This window comes from Nycticebus coucang, chromosome 19, assembly GCF_027406575.1.
Source record: "Nycticebus coucang isolate mNycCou1 chromosome 19, mNycCou1.pri, whole genome shotgun sequence".
Classification (NCBI taxonomy): domain Eukaryota; kingdom Metazoa; phylum Chordata; class Mammalia; order Primates; family Lorisidae; genus Nycticebus; species Nycticebus coucang.
The window spans coordinates 3,583,937-3,610,625 of record NC_069798.1 but is presented as its reverse complement, the minus strand read 5'-3'; the positions used below and the strand labels follow the sequence as shown (position 1 = coordinate 3,610,625).

Genomic DNA, 26,689 nt, shown 5'->3' with positions numbered 1-26,689 from the left:
AAGAAAGTGCAAGGAAAACTCTTGAAGAAATCTGCCTGGGCAAATATTTTATGAGGAGGACCCCCTCAGGCAATTGAAGCAACATCAAAAATACACTACAGGGACCGGATCAAACTAAAAGCTTCTGCACAGCCAAGAACACAGTAAGTAAAACAAGTAGACACCCCTCTGAATGGAAGAAGATATTTGCAGGTTATGTCTCTGGCAAAGGTTTAATAACCAGAATCCACAGAGAACTCAAACGTTTTAACAAGAAAAGAAGAAGTGATCCCATCTCAGGGTGGGCAAGGGACTTGAAGAGAAACTTCTCTGAAGAAGACAGGTGCACTATTTTGAGATATCATCTAACTCCAGTAAGATTAGAGAAATTAATATGTTATAAAATCATAAAATCCCCAAACCAGAGATGTTGGCATGGATGTAGAGAAACGGGAACACTTGTACATTGCTGGTGGGAATGCACACTAATACGTTCCTTTTGGAAAGATGTTTGGAGAACACTTAGAGACCTAAAAATAGACCTGCCATTCGATCCTACAATTCCTCTACTAGGTATATATCCAGAAGACCAAAAATCACATTATAACAAAGATATGTGTACCAGAATGTTTATTGCAGCCCAATTCATAATTCCTAAGTCATGGAAGAAGCCCAAGTGCCCATTGACCCATGAATGGATCAATAAATTGTGGTATATGTACACCATGGAATATTATGCAGCCTTAAAGAAAGATGGAGACTTTACCTCTTACGTGTTTACATGGATGGGGCTGGAACATATTCTTCTTAGCAAAGTATCTCAGTGTGCTATTGGTGTTTACATTGATGGAGCTGGAACATATTCTTAGTAAAGTATCTCAAGAATGGAAGAAAAAGTATCTAATGTACTCAGCCCTACTATGGAACTAATTTATGGCTTTCATATGAAAGCTATAACCCAATTATAACCTAAGAATATGGGGAAGGGGAAAGGGAGGGGAGGGAGGGGGGAGGATGGATGGAGGGAGGGTGATTGGTGGGATTACACCTGTGGTGCATCTTACAAGGGTACATGTGAAACTTACTAAATGTAGAATATAAATGTCTTAACACAATAACTAAGAAAATGCCAGGAAGGCTATGTTAACCAGTGTGATGAAAATATGTCAAATGGTCTATAAAACCAGTGTATGGTGCCCCATGATTGCATTAATGTACACAGCTATGATTTAATAAAAAAAAAAAAAGTCTCACATGTACCCTTGTAAGATGCACCATAGGTGTGATCTCATGAAACACTAATCTTACTGGAGTTAGATGATATCTCAAAGTAGTTTTGATTTGCATTTCTCTGATGATTAAGGATGATGAGCATTTTTTCATGTCTGTAGACCGTGCGCCTGTCTTCTTCAGAGAAGTTTCTCTTCAAGTAAGTTAGGCCCTCTTAACAAAAATGCAAGAGTGCAATACGGTATTGTTAACTGTAGACAAAACATGGTAGAGCATATTTCCAGAACTTATTCATCTTGCATAATTGAGTCCTTTCTTTTTTTATTAACAAATATTTTATTGTTTCAGAGTCTGAGTTTGCACTTCTTTTGTTAAATTATTGAATTATTTTCTTAATTTTGTTTTTGATTGTTCATTGTTAGTACATAGAAATACAATTGATTTTTGTATGTCGGGCTTCTGTCCTGCAACTTGGATAACCTTATTTATTAATTCTGATAATTTTTTAGTGGATTCCTTAGGATTTTCTCTTTCAATATTTTATTGTCTACAAACAGAAATAGTTTTAACTTTTCAATCTATATACTGTTTCCACTTTTATTTTCTAGTTGCCCTGGCTAGGACCTTCAGTATGTTGAATAGAAGTGGTAAGAATGGACATCCTTGCTTGTTCCTGAGCTCTGGTGAGAAGCATCTAACCTTTCATCATTAACTATGAAGTTAGTTGTGGAGATTTTTTTTTTTAAATGGCTTTCATCAGGTTGAGGACCTCCCTTCTATTTCTAGTTTGCTGAGTATTTTTATTATAAAAGTGTGATAGATTGTGTCAAATTTATTTTTTCCATCTAGAAAGATAGTCAGAATAAAATGTAGAATAGTCAGTTTTTGCTTCACTGGAGGGACTGATTCTTGGAATTTGTTACTTCACAACTTCTTTAGTTATCACTCCTATATTTTCTTTTAATTGTTTGGTTATTTGGGCAGTGCCTATGGCCCAGTCCCGTATGCCAAGGGTGGTGAGTTCAAACCCAGCCCCGGCCAAACTGCAACAACAACAACAACAAAAAAAGCAAATTGTTCGGTTATTGTACTTCAATCTCTAAAATTTACATTTGGTTCCTTTCTTGTCATTTCTATCACTTTATGTGTGATACTCTATTTGATGTGATGTTATCTTTTAATCATGGTTTCCTTTAAGTTTTTAAACATTATAATAACTACTTTAACATCTTTGTTAACTCTGACATCTGGTCGCTGTCATGGGAAATTTATGTTGGCAGCTCCCCGCCCCACACACCTGCGCTGCGTGGGTCATACTTTCCTGTTTCTATGCATGTCTTATAAAGCTTTTGTTGAGAACTGGACATTTTAGATAATCAATATTTCTGAGGTAGACATTTTAAATAGTATTTGTAGCAACACTGACTACAGGTCCTACGCTTCCCTGGTTGAGGGATTCGTTATTGTTATTTAGAGTTCTGCCTGGATTATTTAACCAAAGTCTGTCCCCACCGCTGCCCTGTCTCATTCTGCAGAGTTACATCCCTAATAATTTTTTTCGGGGTTGCAGCCCTGGGCTTGCCCATAGCCACCACGGGATGGCAGTAATTTTGACAGGGCTATTTAACTTGTGTCTGTACCTGACCACACTCAGCTGTTAAGCAGTACTAATTGCTGACTGATTATTGTTTTCAGCAATGCCCTGAGGCATAAATTGCCCCCAGACTGATCTAACACATTTGGCTCCTTTGAAGGGAAAGTACCCAAGGTCAGTGATTGATTGATGTTTGTTCTGATGTGGAGGGCTGCCGTGCTTTCTATGCTGGACTCTCTCAGCAAGCTCCCTGAACTATGGGGTTGCCTCTGTCACCAACAAATCTATTGTCCTCGTCACAATTGCCTTTTCCTGCAATTCCCACTGTTCCCCCTTTTTTTTTAATCTTCAAAAAAATGATTTGTAGTGATTTAGACACTTCCACTGTTCTCGAGAGTTCTTGGACTTCGCCACGCTCTGTTGGAAATGCAGTCAGTTTGGGAAGAACGTAGGAGCTATTTGTTTTATGGCTTGCTTCTCCCAGGCAAAATCTGAGGCAGGGCTCTGGAAAGAGGGTAGGGACAAGGGTGCACTTCCTCCGAGTGACCCTGTTTTGGAGCTGAGTGTGCACTGAGGGAGAGGGAAGGGCAGTGGTCTGGAAGGAGAAGTGAGTAGGCACTGAGCCAGGGTGTGGTCATTTGTTTGTAAGAGGATGGCAGTGTGGAACTTAGTAAATGTAGAATGTAAATGTCTTAACACAATAACTAAGAAAATGCCAGGAAGGCTATGTTAACCAGTGTGATGAAAATGTGTCAAACGGTCTATAAAGCCAGTGTATGGTGCCCCATGATCGCATTAATGTACACAGCTATGAGTTAATAATAATAAAAAAATGGATTAAATTTTTATTTCCTTTTTGAAATGCATGCTCTTAAAGAAGGAAGAGATTTAACAGGGAAGGATTTTAAGGCAAAAGGGATGCTGACAGAGCAAAGAAGACTGAGAAGGTTAGTTTGTTATTGGAAACTCAACCCTGCTTTTTCTAACATCTGTAGTTTATACTCTGCCTGCTTCCAAAAAGTCTGGAGTTGGCTTATCCCACATCAGGCAGACCAGGGAGCAGAAGGGAAGGTGGGAGGCTGTGTGGCTGCAGGAGACAGGCAAGTTCAGACCTTACAGCATCTGCGATGGGCCACTTGCCCAGGCACTTTAATTTCTAGAAATTGGTTGCAGTGGCCTTCAGCCTCCAAAGGCCACCCCAGAGTAGCCTTACTAGATAACTATAGATAAATAGGTTTTGCCTTAGCCAAGGGCCTTTGTGTTTATACTTTGTATTTTATCCTTCTTTTTAATACATCATTTTATCTCTCTGGTGATAAAGTTATAAAAGTTGTTCCTACAACAAGACTGTTCCCACTGTTTTAAAACCAAGAATTATAAACACTAGCTTGTGGGATAATCCTCGTGTCCATTAGGGAAGGAAAGGACAGTCACAAATGTTAGTATTTGTTGGAATGTTCCATTTTTCACTCCTTGATAATACTATCCTTATGGATTCTAAAAATCAGGGATCAATGATTCTACTGGTACCTATTGCAGAAGAACATCTTCTTGAATGCATCCCTGAGCTCTGGGCTCCGGAAGGCGTATATGAAGGGGTCAATGACTGCATTACACATGATCAACATGCCATTCACCTGGAAGAGAGACATGTAGCAAGCACAGTAGGGGTTATCTGGGCAGAATGTCATTAAGAGGATGTGAAGGACAAAGGGGGCCCAACAGAAGATGAAGACTCCAAGCAGGATGGTCAGTGTGATGGCCCCTTTCATGTTGGCTCTCGGGAGAGTGGGAATCTTCCTGGAGTGGGATCGGGCCAACAGGAACATGTGCATGTAGAGGCACAGGGTAAAGACCAGCATCAGAGGGAACAGCGATGTGAAGGTGATGACCGTGGGGACGTGATGGGAGAAGATCACCATGGTGATGCCGCTCCCCGTGCAGAAGGTCCAGATGACTGTCAGGATGATGACGCTGCGGCGCATGGTCACAATGCTATGGTACTGCAGAGCATGGAAGATGGTGATGTAGCGGTCAGCAGCGATCACAGACAGGCTGAAAATGGAGCCGAGTAGAGAGAGGACGAACAAGCAGTCAATGATGTCATCGGCTGTGGTTACAAAATTGCCACGAGGCTTGAGATAACCCAAGTTTCTGAACATGATCAGGATATTTTCCAAGATCTTATATAGGCTGCCCAACATATCAGAAATGGCTAAACTGCAAATGAAAAAGTACATGGGCGATTGCAAATTCTTATTCTTGAACACAGCCAGAAGGACGATCAGATTCTCCAAAACGCCAACAATGGATATTGTGAAAAATATCTCTTCTGGTAAAACTACAGGAGGACAGTCTGAATTATTTCTTGCTGTGTTGTTGATTTTTTCGTATGGATTGATAATGTGCTTCATTTCTCTGGTGTGTGGTTAAGACGGGAACGTTACTTGGAGTTGACTTCACAGAAAATGTGACTGATTATTCAGGATCTTTCCTTTTTTGTCACACTTGCTGAAGATCTGAGCTAAAATCACTCACTCACCTGAAAGAGAATACATAGAAATGTCAATTCTTAAATAGGCGACAAAATAAACAATGAGACAGATTTGCTTTAATCCTTCCATAAAATACAGTAGTGGAATACCCTAGAACCTACACAGCTGACCACCTCCCTGCACTGACCAGTTCCTTAAGTCGACCGAACGTTCATAGACTGGACATACACCCCATGTACACATCAGTACAGTAGGCTAAGTTCCTATGTTGACCACCTCTGTGTTGACCAGTTTGTTACAGTCCCTTGGGTGGTCAACTATAATTCAACTAAATTTAACTAAAACAATTTAATAGGTCCTCATCTGAACCACTTTATGAGAAACACTTTAGTAGAATTTTAAGCCTAAAGATGATAATAAAGATTATTCTCTTTCACTTTCTCTCCCATCCTTATGAATGCTCTTGAATTTACGATAGATCAGGATGAACACAAGTGTGTCTTTGTAAGGAAAGAAGTAAAAGAAATGAAAAGCACGTGTAAAGACAGGATAGGACTTGGAGGCCAGGGCTGGATGGATGGTGAGGTGTTCACACCCTCTCTTCTTCATCGCTTGTCTTCCTGGGTCCCTGCTAGCCCTATAGCTTGGGGGATAATGGCAAAGGTGTTGCTGCATCAGTCCCATCGATGACTGTACAACATATAGTACCACATCTGCCTCAAAGGCAGAACTCCCAGGAGTGGGATTTCTAGAGACTTCTAATGATTTTTCAAGGTGCCTCTAGGTTGTGGTTGAATTGACATGGCAGAAGCATCCACTTGGCCCCATTAGATTGTGGTTGAGCCACTCCGAGAATCTGCTCCTGGTGAGACTACATGAACTTTTTATGGAATCCGTTTCCAGATGGTGGTATTGGTGGCTGGACACAGGCAGTTGTCTGAAATAGATGGGATTTTTTTGCTTTTGCCATTGTGGTGGCTTAAAAGACATGACCAAGATTCTTCCTAGTCTTCTCCTCTGGAGGTGGAGTGTAAAAGAAGCCAGCATCAGGTTGTGAGGAGAACACATTGTTGGGGGGTGCAAATCTGTGAGCATAGCCTTTGATCCAAAGTCCGCAGAGAACTAAGCATTATATTATGCTGAGGTTTTTCCAGGGGTGGAGCTAATTTCCTTATAAGGGCCAGGAGTCAGAGTTCATGAGTTGGGTACGTAGGTGATCAGGGGATGCAGCATGTGTTAAATAGGCAGAGGGTAGCTGCTGATAGGGTTCTGCCTCAGGTGGACAGTTTGTCCCTGTTTGAAAAACTTGTGCAGGTTCTTAAACTGAAAGTCCTATATCCCAGGAACTCCTCAGACTTGGGCAAAATGGGATGATTAGTAGCCTTTGTTCTACACGCTCAGGCCCTGGGAAGTCTGTGTGCCGGTAGCAACCACTCCTGTGTCCACACAAACTGGAGAACCTCTGAGGGGAGGGTGGGCCTGTGATGGTCAGCTTCAACCCTCAACTTGACTGAGCTTTGGGGTGCCCAGATGTTTGGTTAAACCTTGTTCTGAGTGAGTTTGTGAGGATGTTTAGGATAAGTAGCATTTGATTAGTGGGTGGGGTGGAGCAGGTCACCGAGGTAGGTGGATCTCACCCAATCAGTTCAGAGCCTGAAGAACAAAAAAGCCACCCTCCCTCCAGAAGGCAGGGGAAGCTCCTCCTCCTGCCTGTCTGAGGTAAAACACTGATTTATCTCCTGCCTTAAGATGAGAACTGAAATGTCAGCTCTTCTTGGGTCTCGGGTCTGCCAGCTTCCAGTCTGGGACTCCCCCATCAGCTCTCCTGGGTTCACAACTTTATGTATTGTCTGACAGACACTAGTGCATTAAATGTGACCAGAGTGGTAGATATTTTCAATTTCAAATGCATTTTTTTGTGTAAACTTAATAGAGAAAAAATGAGAAATATTGAGATTCTGACACTTCCCAGAAAGAGGTAGTTGTGAAGCTCAGTTTCAGTCCCTAGGCAGTGCTGATCTGTGGATGCCAATTTGATAAATCCCTGGGAGAGTCCCAAATGTGGACAGAAGTGTACTGTATCCAAGGGACTCTCTTTAGCAGTCACAAACCACTGCTCCTGTGAATTCATGGACTGCTGCCAACCTGGACTACCAATTTGTGGACATTGATTTTATATCCTGAGGCACAAAACAATAAAAATCCTCAAAGAAAGTGTGGTGAAAACACCTGAAGCTATTGGTCTGGGGAAAACTTTATGAAGACTTCCGAGGCAACTGCAACAACAAAAATAAACAAATGGAACTTAATTAAACTAAATTAAATTAAATAGCTTCTGTACAGCTAAGGAAACAACAACCAAACCAAATAGACAACCTACACAATGGAAAAGGATATTTACATATTTTGAATCAAACTAAAGATTATTATTATTATCCTTAATAACTAGGATCTATAGAGAACTCAAATTAATCCGCATGAAAAAAGCCAACCATCCCGTGTCAATGGGCAAGAGACATGAATAGAACCTTCTCTAAAGAAGACAGATAAATGACTAACGAACATATGAAAAAATGTTCATTGTCCTTAATTATTAGAGAAATGCAAGTCAAAACCACCCTGAGATATCATTTAACCCCATTGAAAGTGTCCCATATCACAAAATATCAAAACTGCAGATACTGGCCTGGATGTGGAGAGAAGGGAATGCTTTTACACTGCTGGTGGGACTGCAAACTAATACAACCTTTTTGGAAGGAAGTATGGAGAACCCTCAAAGAACTCAAAACTAGACCCTAGACCTCCCATTTGATCCGGCAATCCCATTACTGGGCATCTACCCAGAAGTAAAAAATCCTTTTACCATAAGGACACTTGCACTAGATGTTTATCACAGCTCAATTTACCATCGCCAAAATGTGGAAACAATCTGAATGCCCAGACAACCCAGAAATGGACTAACAAGCTGTGGTATATGTATACCATGAAATACTATTCAGCCATTAAAAAAGATGGAGAGTTTACATCCTTCGTATTAACCTGGATGGAAGTGGAACACATTATTCTTAGTAAAGCATCACAAGAATGGAGAAGCATGAATCCTATGTACTCAATTCTGATATGAGGACAATTAATGATCTAGTACACAGTGGGAAGTGGGGGAAGGAGAGAGCAGAGAGAGAGAGAGAAAGAGGGGAGCAGGGGGTCACGGTGTGTGACATACCTTTTGGGAGTGGGACACAATTATAAGAGGGTCTTTATCTAACAATCAATGTAATTGATTGCAATCAATGTAACCTGGTTCTTTATACCCTCAATTAATCCTCAATGATAAAAAAAAAGTCTGTCCAAATTAGGATGGTTTCTGGAACTCTCTCTCAAGAAGATTAAAAAAATTCAGACATGAAAAAATGCTCATTATCTTTTTTTTTTGTAGAGACAGAGTTTCACTTTATCGCCCTTGGTAGAATGCCGTGGAGTCACACAGCTCACAACAACCTCCAGCTCCTGGGTGTAAGCAATTCTCCTGCTTCAGCCTCCTGAGTAGCTGGGACTACAGGTGCCCACCACAATGCCTGGCTATTTTTTTTGTTGCAGTTTGGTCAGGGCTGGGTTCGAACCCGCCACCCTTGGTATATGGGGCTGGTGCCCTACCCACTGAGCCACAGGCACTGCCCAATGCTCATCATCTTTAAACATCAGAAAAATGCAAATTAAAACCATTTTGAGATATCATCTAACTCCCGTAACAGTGGCTCACATAACAAAATCCCAAAACTACAGATGTTGGTGTGGATGTGGAAAAAAGGGAACACTTCTGATTGCTGGTGGGAGTGCAAGCTAATATGTTCCTTTTGGAAAGAAGTATGGAGAATACTCAGGGATCTAAAAGTAGACCTGCCATTTGATCCTGCAATTCCTCTAGTAGGTGTATATCCAAAAGACCAAAAATCACTTTATAACAAAGATATTTGCATCAGATTATTCATTGCAGCTCAATTCATAATAGCCAAGTCATGGAAGAAGCCCAAGTGCCCACCAACCCATAAATGGATTAATAAACTGTGGTATATGTATATCATGGAATATTATGGAGCCATGAAAAATATGGAGATTTTACCCCTTTTATGTTTACATGGATGGAGCTGAACACATTCTTCTTTGTGAAGTATCTCAAGAATGGAAGTAAAAATATCCAATGTATTCAGTACTATTGTAAGACCAATTTACAATCACTCACACTTTCATATGAAGAATAGATCACAATTATGGGCCCCAAGATGAAGGAGGGAGGAGGGGGGTTGTGAAGGGAGGGGGAAGTCAGATTGAGGGAGGGTGAATGGTGGGATCACACCTATGATGCATAATGCAAGGGTACATATCAGATCTATTAGTATAGAGTATAAATGTTTTAACACAAGAATTAAGTAAATGAGATGAGGTATATATTAACTAGTGTGATGTGAGCATTCTTAATTCTATATGAAATCAGCACATTGTACCCCATAAATGCATTAATGTATACATGACCTATGTGTTTATTATTTAATAAAAAAAAAATTCAGAGAGCAGAAAGGGCCTGCAGTCGTCTTCTGTAGTTTAAAGGACATGAAGCTGGGAGAAGCCTGGAGCTGCAGGGCTGTAGGGGTCCTGTGGGCCTGGGCTGTATTTCCAGGGTTTCCCTTGCTTGCCCTGGTGCTGAAGGGGTTTGCTGTGTTGCCCTTCAGGAGAATGGCCAGGAAGGAGGTTTACCTTTTACTGAGCAGATGCATGACAGGCTATAGGGGAGACCAGACCAGACCTAGTTCCTGGTCCCCAGGTGGCTTGTGGAGTGGTTGTGGCTGAGCTGGGTGTGTGGGGTGAAGTTCTGGGATTAGCTCTGAGTGATATCGGGGCTCTTCTCAGAGTTCCCCGCCTGTGTCTCCTTCTTTCCCTGTTCTTGCTATATGCATCCAGCATTTTCTTCTTCGTGCATGGAATTTCCTAGAGTATGTCTGCATGGACATGTACGAATAGTGCAGTCTCTACCTCCAGCCCCGGGACAGGGGGGAGTTTCCTTCCTCAGGAATTTCTGTATGCAGATACAAGCACATATGAGCATATATAGCTCCTGCAGTCACCTGTTGGGGGCTCTGAGAGGCAGGTGCCAAGTTGGTGGTGGTGGTGGGGGAACTGTCTGTCAAGGATGAAAGCCACTCTTCAAAAAGGGAAGAGCCTTTCAGACTTTCACCAGAGATTAGTGGCTTTGAGTGAAACTTAAAAATTAGAGGATGAGTAAGAGGGGCTTGGAAGACGTGGGCTCACGGATGCGCTTCATAGGCCTGACCACCTGCTCCCCTGGGAGCTCCCACTCTTCACCTAGCACCCCTGCTGTGCCACTCTGGGGCTGTAGGCCAGGTGTGAGCATTGGTCAGAATGCAGGGACCTGTTAGCCCAGCTCACTTAGCTTCTTCATTGTCACCTCCTCATGGGGGAGGATCTGGAGTTCACATCTTCACTCCTGTGTGCTCAACTTGAATAGGGCCAAGCACTTTGAAGGCCCTTGTGAAAGTGATGGAACAAATGAGCCATTTGAACAGACTCTGGTGCTGTTGTGAGGCCCCTCAGGAGAGATCTCAGCCTCATTCATGTGGAGTGAGACATTTCCCTCCTGCAGCTCCCTGAGAACCCTTTTTAGACATGAACTGGATATTGACTTTTCTCAAATTACGTTGTACAAAGCAAGTGAAGATAGAGGACTCAGTCACTGATATGGAAAGGCTGAGCCTCAGGGTATTATGTCTGCGTCTCATTTAACTGTGTGCCAGAGATGGTACACTCTTCTGGGAAAGGAGCTGAATACGTTCAAAGAATAGAGTTAAGGTCATTCACCAGCGGGATGACCTAAAAGACATCAAATCTGGTCCCCAAACATGTCTTCATCAGGAGGCATTTGGCCTCTGGAGGAGTTCATATTTTCTTTTTTCTAATTTCAGATTAATATAAGGGTACAAATGATTAGGTTACATTGTTTGTGGTTGCTGGGTAAAGTCCAAGTTGTAGTTGAGTCCTCCACCCAGGAGGGGTGCTCTATACCCTAATTGTGCCCATTAGAGAGAGCTCACAAATCCTCCTCCCACTCCACCCCTTCTCCCCCTCCCCCTTCTTGAATTTGTGTTTTTCCCTTGTGTGGGCAAGTGGTTGTTCATCTGTTGGTTTCATATGAGTACTGAGTATATTGGATGCTTGCTTTTCATATTTTCAGTGATGACAGATATTTATGTCTCACCATCTGCTTACTTTTATCTCTCTTTAAAAAATTTCTAATATGCGTGGAAATTTTTCAATGTCTGGGGAAAAAAACTGAGACTAGAGGTGTTGTTTGTGCATGTGCTTGAGAGAGAGAAATGATATATTAAGATAAAACAAAGGTTTGATTAGAGACAGATGACCTTCTGGGTATTACTAGAGGGTCTCATGTCCAATTTATCCTAAAAACACAAAAGCTTTTAGGGAAAGTTAATTTTCATTTTCGTCTAAGAGAAATAATCGTATGTAGATGCAGACAGTCCCTGTGGTTTGGTGTCTGTATGATGCTCTGTGTAAACTGCCAGCCTAGAGTCTGGCAAACAGTGTGTTGCAATGAAGGAGATTATTCTTCAGTTTCATTTTTAAAAAGCTTGGCACTTAAGGCTCTCTATAATCCATTTCCAAGCTATGATTTTCCTGCCGTATTTTCCAGAATTCTCCTAGGCATAGCCTGTTCCAGGCAGCCCAGGTTTCTCACTGTCCCTAAGATGCTTAGCTCATTTTTCCCTGCCACATTTCTACTGCTGTTGTTCCTTTTGAATTCTCTGAATCTCTCGTTTAAATCATACTTTTGTTTAAGCCCAAAGTCTAGATCAAAGTTCTTGAATGTCTCTATCTCAACCCACGTGAGCTCTGGGCCCTCGTGACTCTACAGCATATTTGTTTGCAGCTTGCGCATGGCAGGTGACACACTCTGCTCTGGGGAAAGGGCAACTTGGAGCGTAGGTGTCTTGTCTCCCAAGCAGCAGGGACAAGCCCTGGAGGGCTGGCAAATTATGCCCTTGTCTGGAGAGAAAGGTTTGGGGATATATATAAGAAGGAACAGAATTGGCATTTTTATTTTATCAGGTGTCAGAACCAAAAGCTTTAGTGGGTAATGTTTGAGTTAAAATTTTGTGGGAAAATGGGTGTTTCTTCTGGAGATTAAAAGGTTACTTCCCTCTTCTTTTGAAGTAATGTCAGAAAACGGACCTTCACTCTCCAGGTTCTCCAGGGTCCCTGAAAACAGCTCTTTCAGCATGAGTGGCAGGTTCAGGGCCAAAAGCCTCCCAGGTGGTAAAGCAAGATATAATGAAACCTTATTTGCAAGAAAGTCAGGAAGAGGTTTTTGCTTTCAATGAAAGAGGCAAGCAAAGACCCTTTATTTGTAGAAAAGATTGAAACCAGACCTATACTTTTTAAAGTCAAAAAGGAAAAAAATGCCCCACTCTGGAAATGTGTATTCTCAGGAAGAGAAAGACGGTGCACACAGCCTACCTCAAGGAATAGTGAGGGGGGAAGACACACCCAGCATTGGCCCAGAGCTCCAGGGGTGGTTAGCACCCTGGGATGGTTGCATTTGGGACTGAAAGTGCAGGGGACCAGGAAGAGCTGGGTCTGAGTCCCACGGAGAGGTGCTTGGCAGGGTTCTACCAGGGGTCTCTGAGAGCTGTGGCCACCTGCATCAGCAATTCTGTTAAAGGTGGAGGAGCTGTTCCCAACAGCATCACCATGTGCCTACAAGCCGTAAGGACAGCAATAGATTGCTCCAATACCTGACTCCCCTTGCTCTGTTCTGGATGCCATAAGCCCTGAGTGTTTTAGAAAATTTGGTTGGACAGTGAAGCCCACAGGATGACATTAGCTTTTTATTTTGCAATCCAAACCATCAAATTAAGGGATATGACTATTTTTACTGCTAGTTTGTGGAGCAATTCATACTGGTTACGTGAGGTCTATATTAAAATATAAAATCTATGAACTAGGATAAAAAACACTATATTGTTTTAATGAATAGAAGACAGGCAATTTATACCATGATTTAAAAATACAAGGGCAAGATTATCAATTGAAAAGGATTAAAATTTTCACGAATTTCAGATTTCTGCGGTTCCATTTTGGGCAAATCAAAAAATGAATTAAGAAAGGTAAGAAGTCACTACCCTCCTTGCCTCTGGTACAAAATTTTTGAATAAGGAAAATTAGTGTTAATTGGCTAGAAAGTGTGAGAAGTTATTCTCTGCTTTGGTTAAATGTTGGGGGAAGGAAAGAGAAATATAGTGATAAAAGTAAATAGTGGCCAGACACGGTGGCTCACACCTGTAATCCTAGCACTCTGGAAGTTTAGGTGGGTGGATCCCCTGAGCTCAGGAGGTTAAGACCAGTCTGAGCAAGAGTGAGAGCCCATCTCTACTAAAAATAGAAAAAAAAGAAAGAAAGAAAGAAAGAGAGAGGGAAGGAAGGAAAGGAAAGGAAGAAGCAACTAGCCAGGTGTGTGGCAGGCCCCTATAGACCCTGCTATTCAGGAAGCTGAGACATGAGGATCACTTGAACCCAAGACTTTGAGATTGCTGTGAGCAATGACACCCCGCCACTCCAACTAGGGCAACCAAATGAGACTCTGTCTCAAATAAATACATAAATAAAATAAAAAAATAGAGATAAAAGCTAATAGTTTTAACAGCAGAACCTAATGTGAACAATGAGAGTTCAGAGAAATTAAAATTGAGGAAGAGAAGATGAAAAATAGTTATAAAGTAAGGTGCTGTGAATGGATCATAAAGCTGATTTACTTAAATTTAAATAAATATAAATTATTCAAAATCCAGGTACCTATTTTTGTTAAATATAAGAATCTAAAATGTGTTATTGCTAAAATATAATAAAATCTAAAATCTAATAAACAATTATTTTGTTAAATATAAGCATCTAAAATGTGTTATTGCTAAATCTAGAGCAAGGAACACTGTCTTTAGGGCCTGCAAACCCAAGTGATCTGTGACTCAGTGGCTCCAAATACACAATCAATAATGTAAACAAAGGCATGTGTACACTGCCTTGTTATTTATAGTAGTGTAAACTGAAAACAGCATAAATGAATGGTGATTAAGGACCAACTGAATAAATTCCAGCAGGTCCCTAGGCTAGAGCACTGTGTGACAATTAAAATCACAATTCAGTGGTGCAGAAGCCTAGAAAAATATCTGAAAGATGCATGAAATTTCAACAGTAATTTCCACTGGGTTGAAACAGCCCTAAATGTACAATATAATTTTTTTAAAATGGACATTTTATTTTAGAGCAGCTTTGAATTTATGGAAAAGTTGCAAAGATAACACAGAGAATTCCCATAGACCCCCACACCCAGTTTCTCATATTATCAACATCTTACATTAATATGGAGCATTTATCGCAACCAATGGGTCAGTAGTGACACATTATGGACTAAGGTCCATACAGTATTCACATTTCCTTAATTTTCACCTAATGTCCTTCTCTGTCCCAGGATCTCAGCCAGATTACTATATTATCTTTAGCCACCATGTGTGTTTAGGCTTCTCTGGGTTGAGACAGTTTCTCAGACTGGCCTTGTTTTTGATGACCTTGACAGCTTGAAGGAGCATTGGTCAAATATTTTGTAGAATGTGCCACAGTCAGTATTTGTCTGATCTTTTCCTCATGATTTGACTGGGGTTCTGGGTTCTGGGGGAGGAAGACCTCAAGAGGTAAAGCATCAGTTTTATCACCTCACACTAGCACCATGACTCATCACCACTGATGTCCCCACGATCACCTGTCCAAGGCAGTGTTTATCAAGTCTCTCCACTTGATAAACTGTTAAAACTTGATAAAAGGAACTGTACAACTTCCTTTTCCCCTCCACACCGTCCTTGACGTACTCTTGGGAAGGAAGTCGGTCTGCACAGCTCACATGCATGGAATGGGGAGCTATGCCCCACCTCGAGGGTGGACAATCTATATAACATTTTGAATTCTTCTGCCTAAAAGATTTGTCTATCCTCCCCCATTTATTCAGTCATTTTTAAATATCAGTATGAATATTTGTTTTATACTTTAGCTTATAATCCAGTGTTGTTTCGTTGGCACCTGTGTCCTGAGACAGACGCTCACATTGTGGGTTGTGGAATACTTCTTCACTTTCTGGCACTGTAAGATGTTCTGGCTTATCTTGTGATTTCCTGCTATAGTCACAGAATAAGCCACTTCTCCAAGGATCCCTGATTCCATTCATTGGAGAATGGTGTTATAAATGATGGTCTGAGTGCTAAATGTGTTTATTGCTACTGAGGTGTCATTTACATTTTAATAAAGTCTGTTTTCCTTTCATGGGTGATGCTTTTGTGTTATATCTAAAAAGAATCACCAAATCCTGTGGCATATAGATTTTGTCTACAAGTTGTATAGTTTTGTATTTTACATTTAAGTCTATGATCGTTTTGGAGTTAATTGTTTTTGTAAGGTATGAGATCTGTGTCTGCATTCGCTTTTCTCCATATGAAAGTGCAGTTGTTCCAGCACCATTTGTTGAAAAGTCTATCCTTTCCCCATTGAATTGTTTCTACACCTCTGTTGTGATCAGCTGGCCTGATTTGTGTGGCTCTGTTTCTGGGTTGTCTGTTCTGTCCCGCTGATCTGCTGGTCTGTTCTTTTGCCAATACCATGCTGCCCTGATGACTGTGAATCTGGAGTAAGTCCTGCAGTTGAGCATGTCAGTCCTCTAACTTCGCTGTTTTTTTTTTTTTTCAGTATTGTGTTGGCTCCTCTAGGTCATTGGCTTTTCCATCTAAATTCTAGAATGAGTTTCTCAACCTCTGCAAGATAATGTGCTGGGATTTTGATTGGGATTGTGTTTTCTACTGATCAAGCTGAGAAGATTAAAAAGTAAGCTTTTTGTTGTTTTGGCAATTTTCTGAATTTGGTATTTAAAATATCTACTATAAAATGCCTGGGGGGAGTTTGGACATCTCATCCCCAGCCTGACTGAAAGAGAGGCAGCTATGTCTACAGGGTCTGTGGGGGATGCTCCTCCTCAGCACTAGGGCTTCAGGGTGCTAGGTGTCTGTGGACAAAGAAGGACATCTTGGAGTTTTTCAATCTGCCTCTGCTTCTCACAATAGTATTTATTTCAGATCATGCCAGCCATGGTGGGGGCTTTCTGGATGGCCCCATTCCCCCAGTGCTTCTCTAACATAACTGACCCCTATCTGTCACCCAATCATCATGTCTTCCTTGGGCAAAAGCAGCATCTCCAGAAAACACTTTCCTTTCCATATCTCTTATCTTTTATACCCGAGACAAGCTGGACACTAGCTCACTGACTCCCACCATTTGGGATTTATATAAAGTGGTCAGATTGCCTTTGGTGAGAGTGTAAAGCTGGAAAGCCCCAGAGCTGGGGCCACTGCAGGGAAAGGCCAGACAACAGAGACCCAAGGCCTAAGACAGAGGGACATGACAGAAGCTGAGATCTGGGGTGGGGTGTCAGGGAGCACCTGTAGCTTTGTTTTCAATGAGTGAAGAAACTCCATTAAATCTTGTTTACCTTAAAAGGAGTACTAGATTCTTTACTGCATGGTCCCATTTCTGTCTGCCTCCCTGAAATAGCTTCAAATTCCCTTTTTGGAAAAGCAGAAAATAGTTTTTAGCTCATTTAGTTAGTTGAACAAATGACATTTAATAAAGATCAAACATCTGTGTTTTTCTTCCACAGGAAGAATTTTAAGCAATGTCATATCTTGGATGATGCCTTGACGGTTTCCCTGCCTGACTTGCTCCCATGACCACCACCACTAGGAAGTGGCCCCCAGGCCACCATGAGCACTGTCAGTAGCATTTGGTTTCTGGCCCCTGCTCTGGAGTGTTGAGGGACCAATGGCCATGGACTCTGTGCTTTGTGCTCTCCCTGGTGGGTTTCCAGTCCTAGAGGGTGCAGGATGTTAACCAGAAGCCGGGGGTGGGGGAGGGGGAAGGCTTTGGATTGATTTTGGGGGGGCTTTAATCCAAGTAATGTCAAAGAATTGGCATTTGGGGGTTCAATATTAGGATTCAATATTTATCACTGGGAATCAGAAAGATAAAGGAAACACTATTTTGCCTACCATAATCTAGCTGAGGAGACGAGGTTTATGGAAGAGTTGCAGAGACTCTTGAAGAGTATAGCCAAATATTTGGTAGAGACACTCACATCCTAGTGAGAGGCCTGGTGAGGATCTGCCACTGCCACATGGTGTGTGTGACGAGGGAAAGGACTGGCTCCAGCTGTGAGCACCTTAGGCCATTCACTCTAGAGTCCAAAATGTGTGTTTAGCAATTTCAGTTAACATTTTAATGGGTAAAAGAGCAAACTTGCTAATACACCAGCATATCATCAAAACTCTGTACTTTAAAGGCAATTTAACTTTGTCATGGCTTCTCTGACAATTGTCTCTATGTTAAAGGTCATAGGAAGGGCAAGGTGCAGGGAATTTTCTTTTAATGCTCCAATTAAATATTATATAACAGATTCAGATTATTCTTATTTCCTGGTCCCCCATCCATTTCATGGATAAGAAAAGTGAGACTCCAAGAGGTTAACTAACTTACTCCGGGTCACCCAGCCTAAGTCTGCCTTGCTCCAAGGCCCGTGCTGTCTCGGTTATTCCAAAAAGCAGGCTGAACATTTGGAAGTGGAAGTAGCAGGATGTTGGTTATAAGCCAAGTTCTGAGGCAGGTGTTGGTCAGGAGAGCCGGTCAGTTTGAAACTAGAGGTGTGGGAGGGGTTCGGAACTGGGAAGCTCCTGACTCAGAGGCCATTTTGGTGCAAAATAAAATGAAATAACACAATTTTTTTTATTTCATTTTATTCTGTGGCTCAGTGAGTAGGGCGCTGGCCCCATATACCGAGGGTGGTGGGTTCAAACCCAGCCCTGGCCAAACTGCAGCAAAAAATAGCCGGGTGTTGTTGCGGGCGCCTGCAGTCCCAGCTATTTGGGAGACTGAGGCTGGAGAATCACCTAAGCCCAAAAGCTGGAGGTTGCTGTGAGCTGTGTGACGCCATGGCACTCTACTGTGGGCAAACCCATATGAGCAGCAGTCAGCCAGAGAAAGACCCCGTCTCTACCAACATCAAAAACAGCCAGCACTGCAGGAGAAAGAAGAAAATCAACAAAAAAGGAGTACTTCGAACAAAGAAGAATGAACAAGCACACTGAAATTAAAAAAAAAAAAAATTAAAAAAAATAGTGTTATAATAAGACTTGTGAAAGAAGTAGGAGAAATCCAAGGGCAGATGAATTTCTGATTCGTTCACTCACCCTGTACTGTCTCAACAAGCTTTGCTGGCACTGAGTCCCTGTCCCCTGCTGAAGTCAGCTCCTTGTCTTTACTGATCAGATGTGTTATCACTGGGGCTTGGCTGAGCTGGCTGTGTTCATCTGAGTCCAGCACATATCCTGCTGTGAATTCCATGTCCAATCAACTGTGAGAAACATTCAGGGGTACCTGATTTGGGGGCAGCCTTTCATCTCCCCAGAGCTCAGCACAGCAGCAGCATCAGCCCTCGGGACGCCTGAGGCACAGAGTACTGCGCTTTGTAGTAATTTTTACTTGCTACTCACTATGAGACCAAAAATTAGGCAGAAATGACCATGTAAACACATCATAGGACAAGCAAAGGAAGGTCACGTTGGGGAGATGGACCCTAGCTCAACGGGGGAAGTCTTCCTGACGAAAATAGTGTAATCTCTCCTGTCCCACTGCTGCCTCACCCTGACCTCACCTGCAGCCACCCAGAGTCTCCCCTGCTCTGAACTGTGCTGGGCCTGCTCTGCCTCCAGGGCCCTGCCCTCCTGTGTGTGTCACAGCCTTTCCCACTGCACTGTAGCAGCACGGATGCTCCCGGCTATGGGTTTGGACCCTGGAACACGCCCTGGGCTATTTCAGCTCTTTCTATCATGTGCTGTCTCCCACCTTGTCAGGCTCTGTGTCCCCCATGTGCCATGGGCACAGAACTTTGAGGTGGGCACTTACTTTGAAGTTATCTTCTAAATGTTAGTGCCCTGGCTCCTCCTAGCCAGAGGCACCCTCACCCTGTCCCTGCTTCTGCCTTCGAGCCCCCAGGCCCAGGCCTGTCTGCCCCTCTGCTGCTGTGCCCTCGCTCTGACCTGTGTGTGTCCTTCGCATCCTTCCCACGCAAAGCACCACACTCCTGCCCCTGCAGCTGGCCTCCCAGTCCCGAGGGAGCACGAGGCACCCATCTGACTCTCTGGCAGTCCTTTCTCATCTCTGCTGTGGCCTTGCTCATGAGAAGACAGCAGCCTGAGTGCCTGAGGACAAGGCCTGGCTGGCAGGGGGCTGGGCTTAGCAGTTGTCTGTCACAGAAAGCTCAAGGACAGAAAGAATTCAGGGAGACATGCACGAGGTGAATGACTTGGGGGCTTTTTCCCTTCAGTGAATGGCCTTAAACTGCTCCAAGCCAGGGGGAGGCCCATTTGCCCCTGAAGCAAAGCTCTTCCTCTGTCAGAGGGGCTCTGAGAAGGTGACACTGCTCCAGGCATCCCCTTCCCCTCTCAGGCCTCCCTGCCCCTCCCAGCTGTGCTGGGCCCCCTGGCAGGATTGGAACTCCCTCTGTCTTTGCCCAGCTCTTTGTGGGTCTGTGCCCCCTGCAGGAGATAGTGTGATGTGCTGTCTCAGTGGGGTATGTCCTTGCTCCAGGGCCCTGGGCGCTCTGCCCTGGCAACAAAGCCTGGTGGGTAGGGCTGCTAACAGCTTTGATCAGGGTGCAAGCGCAGGAACCGGGACCACCCTTTGCTCCCACTGGGCCTGTGGGAGCCTCCTCTGGTGTGCTCTGGGCCTCACTCAGTCCCCCTCCTATCCCGTCCCATTCCTGTACCTTTTGGGTTTTGTGTGTGTATGTATGTGTGTATGGCATGTACGTGTGTGTATGTGTAAGTATGTGCATATGTGTATGTGTGCACGTGTGTGTGAAGAATGGGGACAGTTATCTCAAGGCGGCTTAGGAAGATGAAAATACGAACAAGACCCGTGTTCATCAAAAGCCTGGGACCTCCTTTCTGGGCATCATGTCTCGTGACAGAGCTAGCCCAGCAAAGACGTGAGCCCTTAGGTGGGCGGTGATGGCAGCTTTCAGAGTGGCAACTGCTTGGCAGGCGTATATGACAGTGATTATATTTCTACTTCTTGTTTATCCTACACCCCACATTGCCGCCTGAGAAGCTAAAGGTGCTCAACTATTGGGCGAGAAGGGCACGGAAGGTGAGCCAGGTCAGATGCACGTGTTGATGGTGGAGCTGCTTAATGCCAGAGGCACAGGAAGCACACCTGTGCCAGTGTTCCAGTCACCACGGCAGCAGAACCACTCTCTCACACAAACAAAAGTTAGCCAGGTGAAAGGTGCTCTCCAGAGGGGTGAAAGGAGCCTGAGGTTTTTCACCTGTAATTCCATTCAGAAAAAAACTGGCTGTCCTTGAAAAGAACTTGATGATGACAAATTAAAGGCTAATAGACAAGCCGATGACTATATTAATAGAGAAGACTGCATTAGCTAGACATAAGTAATACATTTCATTGTTACAGTTGAATTAGAAAAACAATTACTCCTTCAGAGAGGACGAAAGACCATAATTAAAAAGATAAACTGTTAGGAAGAATTCTGAATATTACTTTTCTCAGATTTGCTCCTAGCTGCTCTACTCATGATCCACCAGCGCTCAAAACTGAGAAATGAGTATAAAACGTACTTACCTTAGCTCTGAAGCAGGAACTTTCTGGCTAAAATGACTGAGAACAAATGCACTTTGAAAGAATAGCCAGGGGACCTTGGTCCGAAGGGCCGGAACACATGCATCACGGGAGATAGTCAGATTGTTATCATAACCTTGAGTAAATGTCCTATGAAACGAGTAGCGTATTTCTGGCAACATGAAGTTAGAGAAACAGAATGACACAGTCAGATTAAGACATAATTTCCACGTGTTGCTTCCAATGTTGAAGACAATGTTTATAGCAGATAATGGAATTGGGATGATCTTGCTCTTTTTAAATGTTGTTTTAGAGTTGCATTTAGTTTTAGATCTAAGAAATTAAATAAACTGAGTTTTTAAGGAAATTGTTTTGAAGGAATTTGTTTCAAGATTTCTAGCAAGGTTCTCAAGACATTTTGCAAACATTTGGCTCATTAATCTCATTAAGAACAAAGGAATAACCCCATTATCAATATTTCACAAGTCTAAACTATAAGACCAAGAACTGCGTGCTTCTGTGCCCATAATGGGCCACGGGCCGAGATGAGAAAAAACCCCGGTGTCCTGCCAATTCTTTTCTGTCAGAAAGCTTCATGGAAACCACCATAGGAAGGTGCTTTGCTCAAAGCTTACTTCTTCAGTTTTGGGTTGCAATGAAGGTTGCTTCCTGTTTGCCAAGACCTGTAGTCTGGGCTGCTGTTGCTATCAGGCACACCAACCTGAAAGTTGAAATGTGAAATTGGTTCAAGTTTTGGATGGACCTGTGTCTTTGAGGCTGAGGCCAACCCCAGTAGCTGTTTCTGAAAACATCAGCTCCAGCCCCAAGCTAAAAAGTGTTTCCATGCTATTGGTCTGGAAAGGGCTGTCTTTAATCTGTCAGGAAGGTAAACACAGCTCCACATTTTGGCTGTCCCTGTCCCTCCCCCGAGGCAAAGCATGTTCCCGGAGCTTAGGACTCAGGGTCACCCCAGGCTTAGGGTTGTTACGGAGTAGTTGTGTTTCCCATTGACATGCCCTGGGGCATCCCCAGAGCCACAGAGCTGGGAAAGCCCTGAAAGCAAGGCTTGGCCTCCAGAAAGCCTCTGTTTGTGTTACTTGGAAATGCAGAGATGGGTGTCCTGAGCCATTGGCCCTTTGTCAGAGGTCTGTGGATTGATTAGCTGCAGGGTTCTCGGTGTGGGGCTGCGGGCAGGACGGCAGATGGTGGGAATGTGGGAGGAGGTAGGCTCACTGGGGAAGGCAGGCCTGCGTGGTCCTCTGCCAGGTGAGACCTGGCTCAGCTCAGTTGAGGAGGACGGAGGGAGGTTTCCAGCAGGGGGAAGGTTGCCTAAGAGTTTGGTTGAGTGCAAAGACAGTAGCTTTTGCTATTCTAGTTCTTATTATTTTATTGGCTCTTTTACCTCCTATGTTGCAAAAAGGGGGGATCTGTTGGAAGCAGAGTAGAAATGACACAGGATTTAGAGCCAGAAGACCTGGGTTAGAATTCTGACCGGCCAGGTCCCAGGGACTTCATTTCTCCTATAAAGTGGTTTGTTGGAAGGATTACCTTTATTTGTTAAACTGCTCAGAAAACTGGAGAATCATGTACTAATACCTGTGCCTCTTACTATACCCTACTCCAAAATGTTCTTCTTCCTCTTCTTCTTATTATTATTTGGCATTCATTGAGGGTACAAAGAATTAGGTTACACTGATTGTGTTAGGTAAAGTCCCTCTTATAATTGTGTGCTGACCCTACAACCCTCTCCCTCTTCCTCTCTCCAGGCTCCCTCATTCCCCTACAACTCCCATGTATTAGGCCACCTACTGCCTTCATATTGAATTGAGCACATAGGATTCTTGCTTTTCCATTCTTGTGATGCTTTACGAAGAAGAATGCATTCCACCTCAATCCAAGTTAATACAAAAGATGTAAAATCCCCATCTTTTTAAATGGCTGAATAGTATTCCATGGTATACACAGCTTGTTAATCCAATCCTGGGTTGCTGGGCATTTAGGTTGTTTCCACATTTTGGTGATTGTAAATTGAGCTGCGATAAATAGTCTAGTGCAAGTGTCCTTATGGTATTTTTTTTCTTCTGAGTATATGCCCAGAAATGGGTTTGCAGGATCAAATGGGAGGTCTCATTTGAGTTCTTTGAGGATTCTCCATACTTCCTTCCAAAAATATGGTATTAGTTTGCAGTTCCAGCAGCAGTTCAAAAACGTTCCCTTCTTTCTGCATGCATGCCAGCAATTGCAGCTTTGAGACTTTGTGATATGGACCATTCTCACTGGGGTTAGATGGCATCTCAAGGTCATTTTGATTTGCATTTCTCTGATGGTTAGGGATGATGAGCATTTTTTCATATGTTTGTTATTAATTCGTCTGTCTTCAGAGAAGTTTCTGTTGCTGTCTCTTGCCCAGTGATATATGGGATTGTTGGGTCTTTTTGTGTTGACTAATTTGAGTTCTCTGTAGATCCTAGTTATTAAGCTTTTGTCCAATTCATAATATTCAAATATCTTTTCAGATACTGAAAACTGTCTATTTGGATTGGCTATTGTCTCCTTAGCTGTACAGAAGCTATTTAGTTTAATTAAGTATCATTTGTTTATTTGTTGTTGTTGTTGCAATTGCCATGGAAGTCTTCTTCATAGAATCTTTCCCCAGGCCGATATCTTCAAGTGTTTTCCCCATACTTTCTTTGAGGATTTTTATTGTTTCATGCCCTAGATTTAAGTCTTTTATCCATCTTGAGTCAATTTGTGTAAGTGGTGAAAGGTGAGGGTCAGTTTCAGTTCTTTCCATGTGGTTATCCAGTTTTCCCAGCACCATTTATTGAATAGGATTCTTTTCCCCATTGTATGTTCTTGTTGGGTTTTCAAAGATCAGTTGGCTGTAAGATGGTAGTTTTATCTCATGGTTTTCTATTCAATTTCAAATGTCAATGTCTCTATTTTTATGCCAATACCATGCTGTTTTGATCACTATATCCTTGTAATATAGCCTAAAGTCTGATAGCGTGATGACCCTGCCTTTGTTTTTATTACTAAGAATTGTCTTGGCTATACAAGATTTCGGTTCCATATAAAGCAAAGAATTATTTTTTCCAAACCTTGAAAGTATGTTGGTGGTATTTTAATGGGGATTGCACTGAATCTGTAGCTTGCTTTGGGAAACAGACATCTTCACAATGTTGATTCTTCCCAGCCATGAGCTTCTGCTATTTCTTTTCTTATGGTTTCATAATTTTCTTTATAGAGGTCCTTCACCTCTTTTGTTAGGTATATTCCTAGGTATTTCATTTTTTTGAAGCTACTGTGATGGAATTGTGTCCTGGATTAGCTTCTAAACTTGGCTGTTATTGGCATATACAAAGGCTACTGATTTGTGGACATTGATTTTGTACCTTTTTTTTTTTTTGTAGAGACAGAGTCTCACTGTACCACCCTTGGGTAGAGTGCCGTGGCGTCACATGGCTCACAGCAACCTCTAACTCTTGGCCTTACGAGATTCTCTTGCCTCAGCCTCCCGAGCTGCTGGGACTACAGGCGCCCGGCTATTTTTTTGTTGTTGCAGTTTGGCCGGGGCTGGGTTTGAACCCGCCACCCTCGGCCTATGGGGCCGGCGCCCTACTCACTGAGCCACAGGCGCCGCCCTTGATTTTGTATCTTGAGACAAGTAGTTTTGGATCACTTCCTGGAGTCTTGTGCTTGAATCTTTGTGGTTCTCTAAGTATAAGATCATATCATTGGCAAAGAGCAAGAGTTTGACCTTCTCTGTCCCCATTTAGATGATCTTTGTTTCCTTTTCTTGACCGATTGTGTTGGCTAGAACTTCCAGCACTATGTTGGATAGTAGTGGTGATAGAGGACAACCTTATCTGATTACATTTCTAAGTAGAAAAGCTTTCAGTTTTACTCCATTCAGTATAATATTAACTGTGGGTTTGTCATAGATGTCTTCAATCAGTTTAAGAAATGTGTCCCCTGTGCCTATATTCTTAAGTGTCCTAATTAGAAAAGGGTGCTGAATTTGATTGAATGCTTTTTCTGCAGCTGTTGAGAGGATCGTATGGTCTTTGTTTTTGTTTCTGTTGATATAGTAAATTACATTATGGACTTGCTTATGTTAAACTAGCCTTGCATCCCTGGGATGAAACCTCCTTGATCGTGATGTATGATTTTTTTAATGTGAAGCTGTAATCTGTTGTCTAAGATTTTATTGAGAATTTTTGCATCTATATTCATTAGTGAAATAGGTCTGAAGTTCTTTTTAGTTGGGTCTTTTCCTGGTTTTGGTATCAGGGTGATGTTTGCTTCATAGAATGTGTTGAAGAAGATTCCTTCCTTCTCAGTTTTTTGGAATTATTTCTACATCATGGGAATAAGCTCTTATTTGAAGGTTTGATAGAATTCTGGTGTGAAGCCATGTGGACCAAGGCATTTTTTGGGGGAGATTTTTTATTGTTTTTATAATCTCAGTTCTTGAAATTGGTCTGTTCAAGAGATCTATTTTCTTCTTAAGTCTAGGGAGAGGGTGCAATTCCAGGTATTGATCCATTTCCTCCAAATTGTCAAATAAATTTTTATGCCAAATAAATTTGACAATGTGGAGGAAATGGATTGGCATGGAGGAATGGTATCGGCATGTGTGAAGGAATTCTATTCATCTTGTATTCTGATGATCTCTTGTGTCTCTGTGGCATCAGTTGTTATTTCCCCTTTATCATTTCTGATTGAGGTTATTAGAGATTTTATTTTTCTGTTTCTAGTTAATATGGCCAAAGTGTTATCTATCTTATTTATTTATTTATTTATGAGAAAACTTTTTGTTTTGTCACCTTTCTGTGTGGATTCTTTTGTTTTCAATTTCATGAATGTCTGATTTAATTTTGCTTATTTCTTTTCTTCTGCTGGGTTTGGGATTAGATGGTTCTTCTTTTCCTATTCCATTAGATGGTTTGTGAGCTTGTTGATGTGTTTAGACATGTAATGCTATAAATATCCCTCTTAGGATTGCTTTTGCTATATCCCAAGGTTTTGGTAACTTGTGTCTTCATTGTTATGTTTGGGGAATTCCTTTTTTATCTCTTCTTGATCCTACCTATCCTTCAGCATAAGGTTGTTTAATTGCCATATCTTTGTGTGGGGATGAACGTTTTTGTTGGAGTAGAGTTCCATCTTTATTGCCTTGTGGTTTGAGAAGATACAAGGTATAATTTCAATTCTTTTAATTTTTTGGAGGATTGATATTCTAGATGTGATCTATTTTGGAGTATGTTCCATGAGCTGAGGAGAAAAATGTATATATTTTTAGCTTTAGGATGGTGTGTTCTATATATGTCTATTAATTCTATTTGTTCTAGGCTCATGTTTAAGTCCTTTGTATCTTTGTTTTAGTTTCTATTTAGAGAATCTGTCCAGTTCTGTTAGAACTGTAAAATTCCCCGGGTATTATGATGTTATAGCATATCATATTGCTCAGAATAATCAAGGTCCATTTCATAAATTTGGGAGCATTTAAGTTGGGTGCATAAATATTTAAAATTGAAATGTCTTCTTGTTGTATTATTCCCTTGACCAGTATAAAGTGTCC

At 42.2% G+C, this 26,689-nt stretch overlaps 1 protein-coding gene and 1 long non-coding RNA gene across 2 annotated transcripts; one reads left to right on the top strand and one right to left on the bottom strand.

Annotated features, from left to right (window-relative positions):
• Positions 1–2,848: 2,848 nt before the first annotated feature.
• LOC128571880 (uncharacterized) lies at positions 2,849–17,301 on the top strand. The gene is made up of 3 exons (XR_008375991.1): positions 2,849–2,977; positions 16,114–16,248; positions 17,078–17,301. It is a non-coding gene; the product is annotated as an uncharacterized LOC128571880 (long non-coding RNA).
• Positions 4,074–5,339, bottom strand: MC2R (melanocortin 2 receptor). The gene has a single exon (XM_053571706.1). It carries the CDS (start codon positions 5,215–5,217, stop codon positions 4,324–4,326), a length of 894 nt encoding a protein of 297 aa, XP_053427681.1. The 5' UTR covers positions 5,218–5,339; the 3' UTR covers positions 4,074–4,323.
• Positions 17,302–26,689: the final 9,388 nt, after the last annotated feature.

What these genes read in the sequence shown, in the direction of transcription:
- MC2R (XM_053571706.1), bottom strand. Translation starts at nt 5,217, where the DNA reads ATGAAGCACATTATCAATCCATACGAAAAAATCAACAACACAGCAAGA.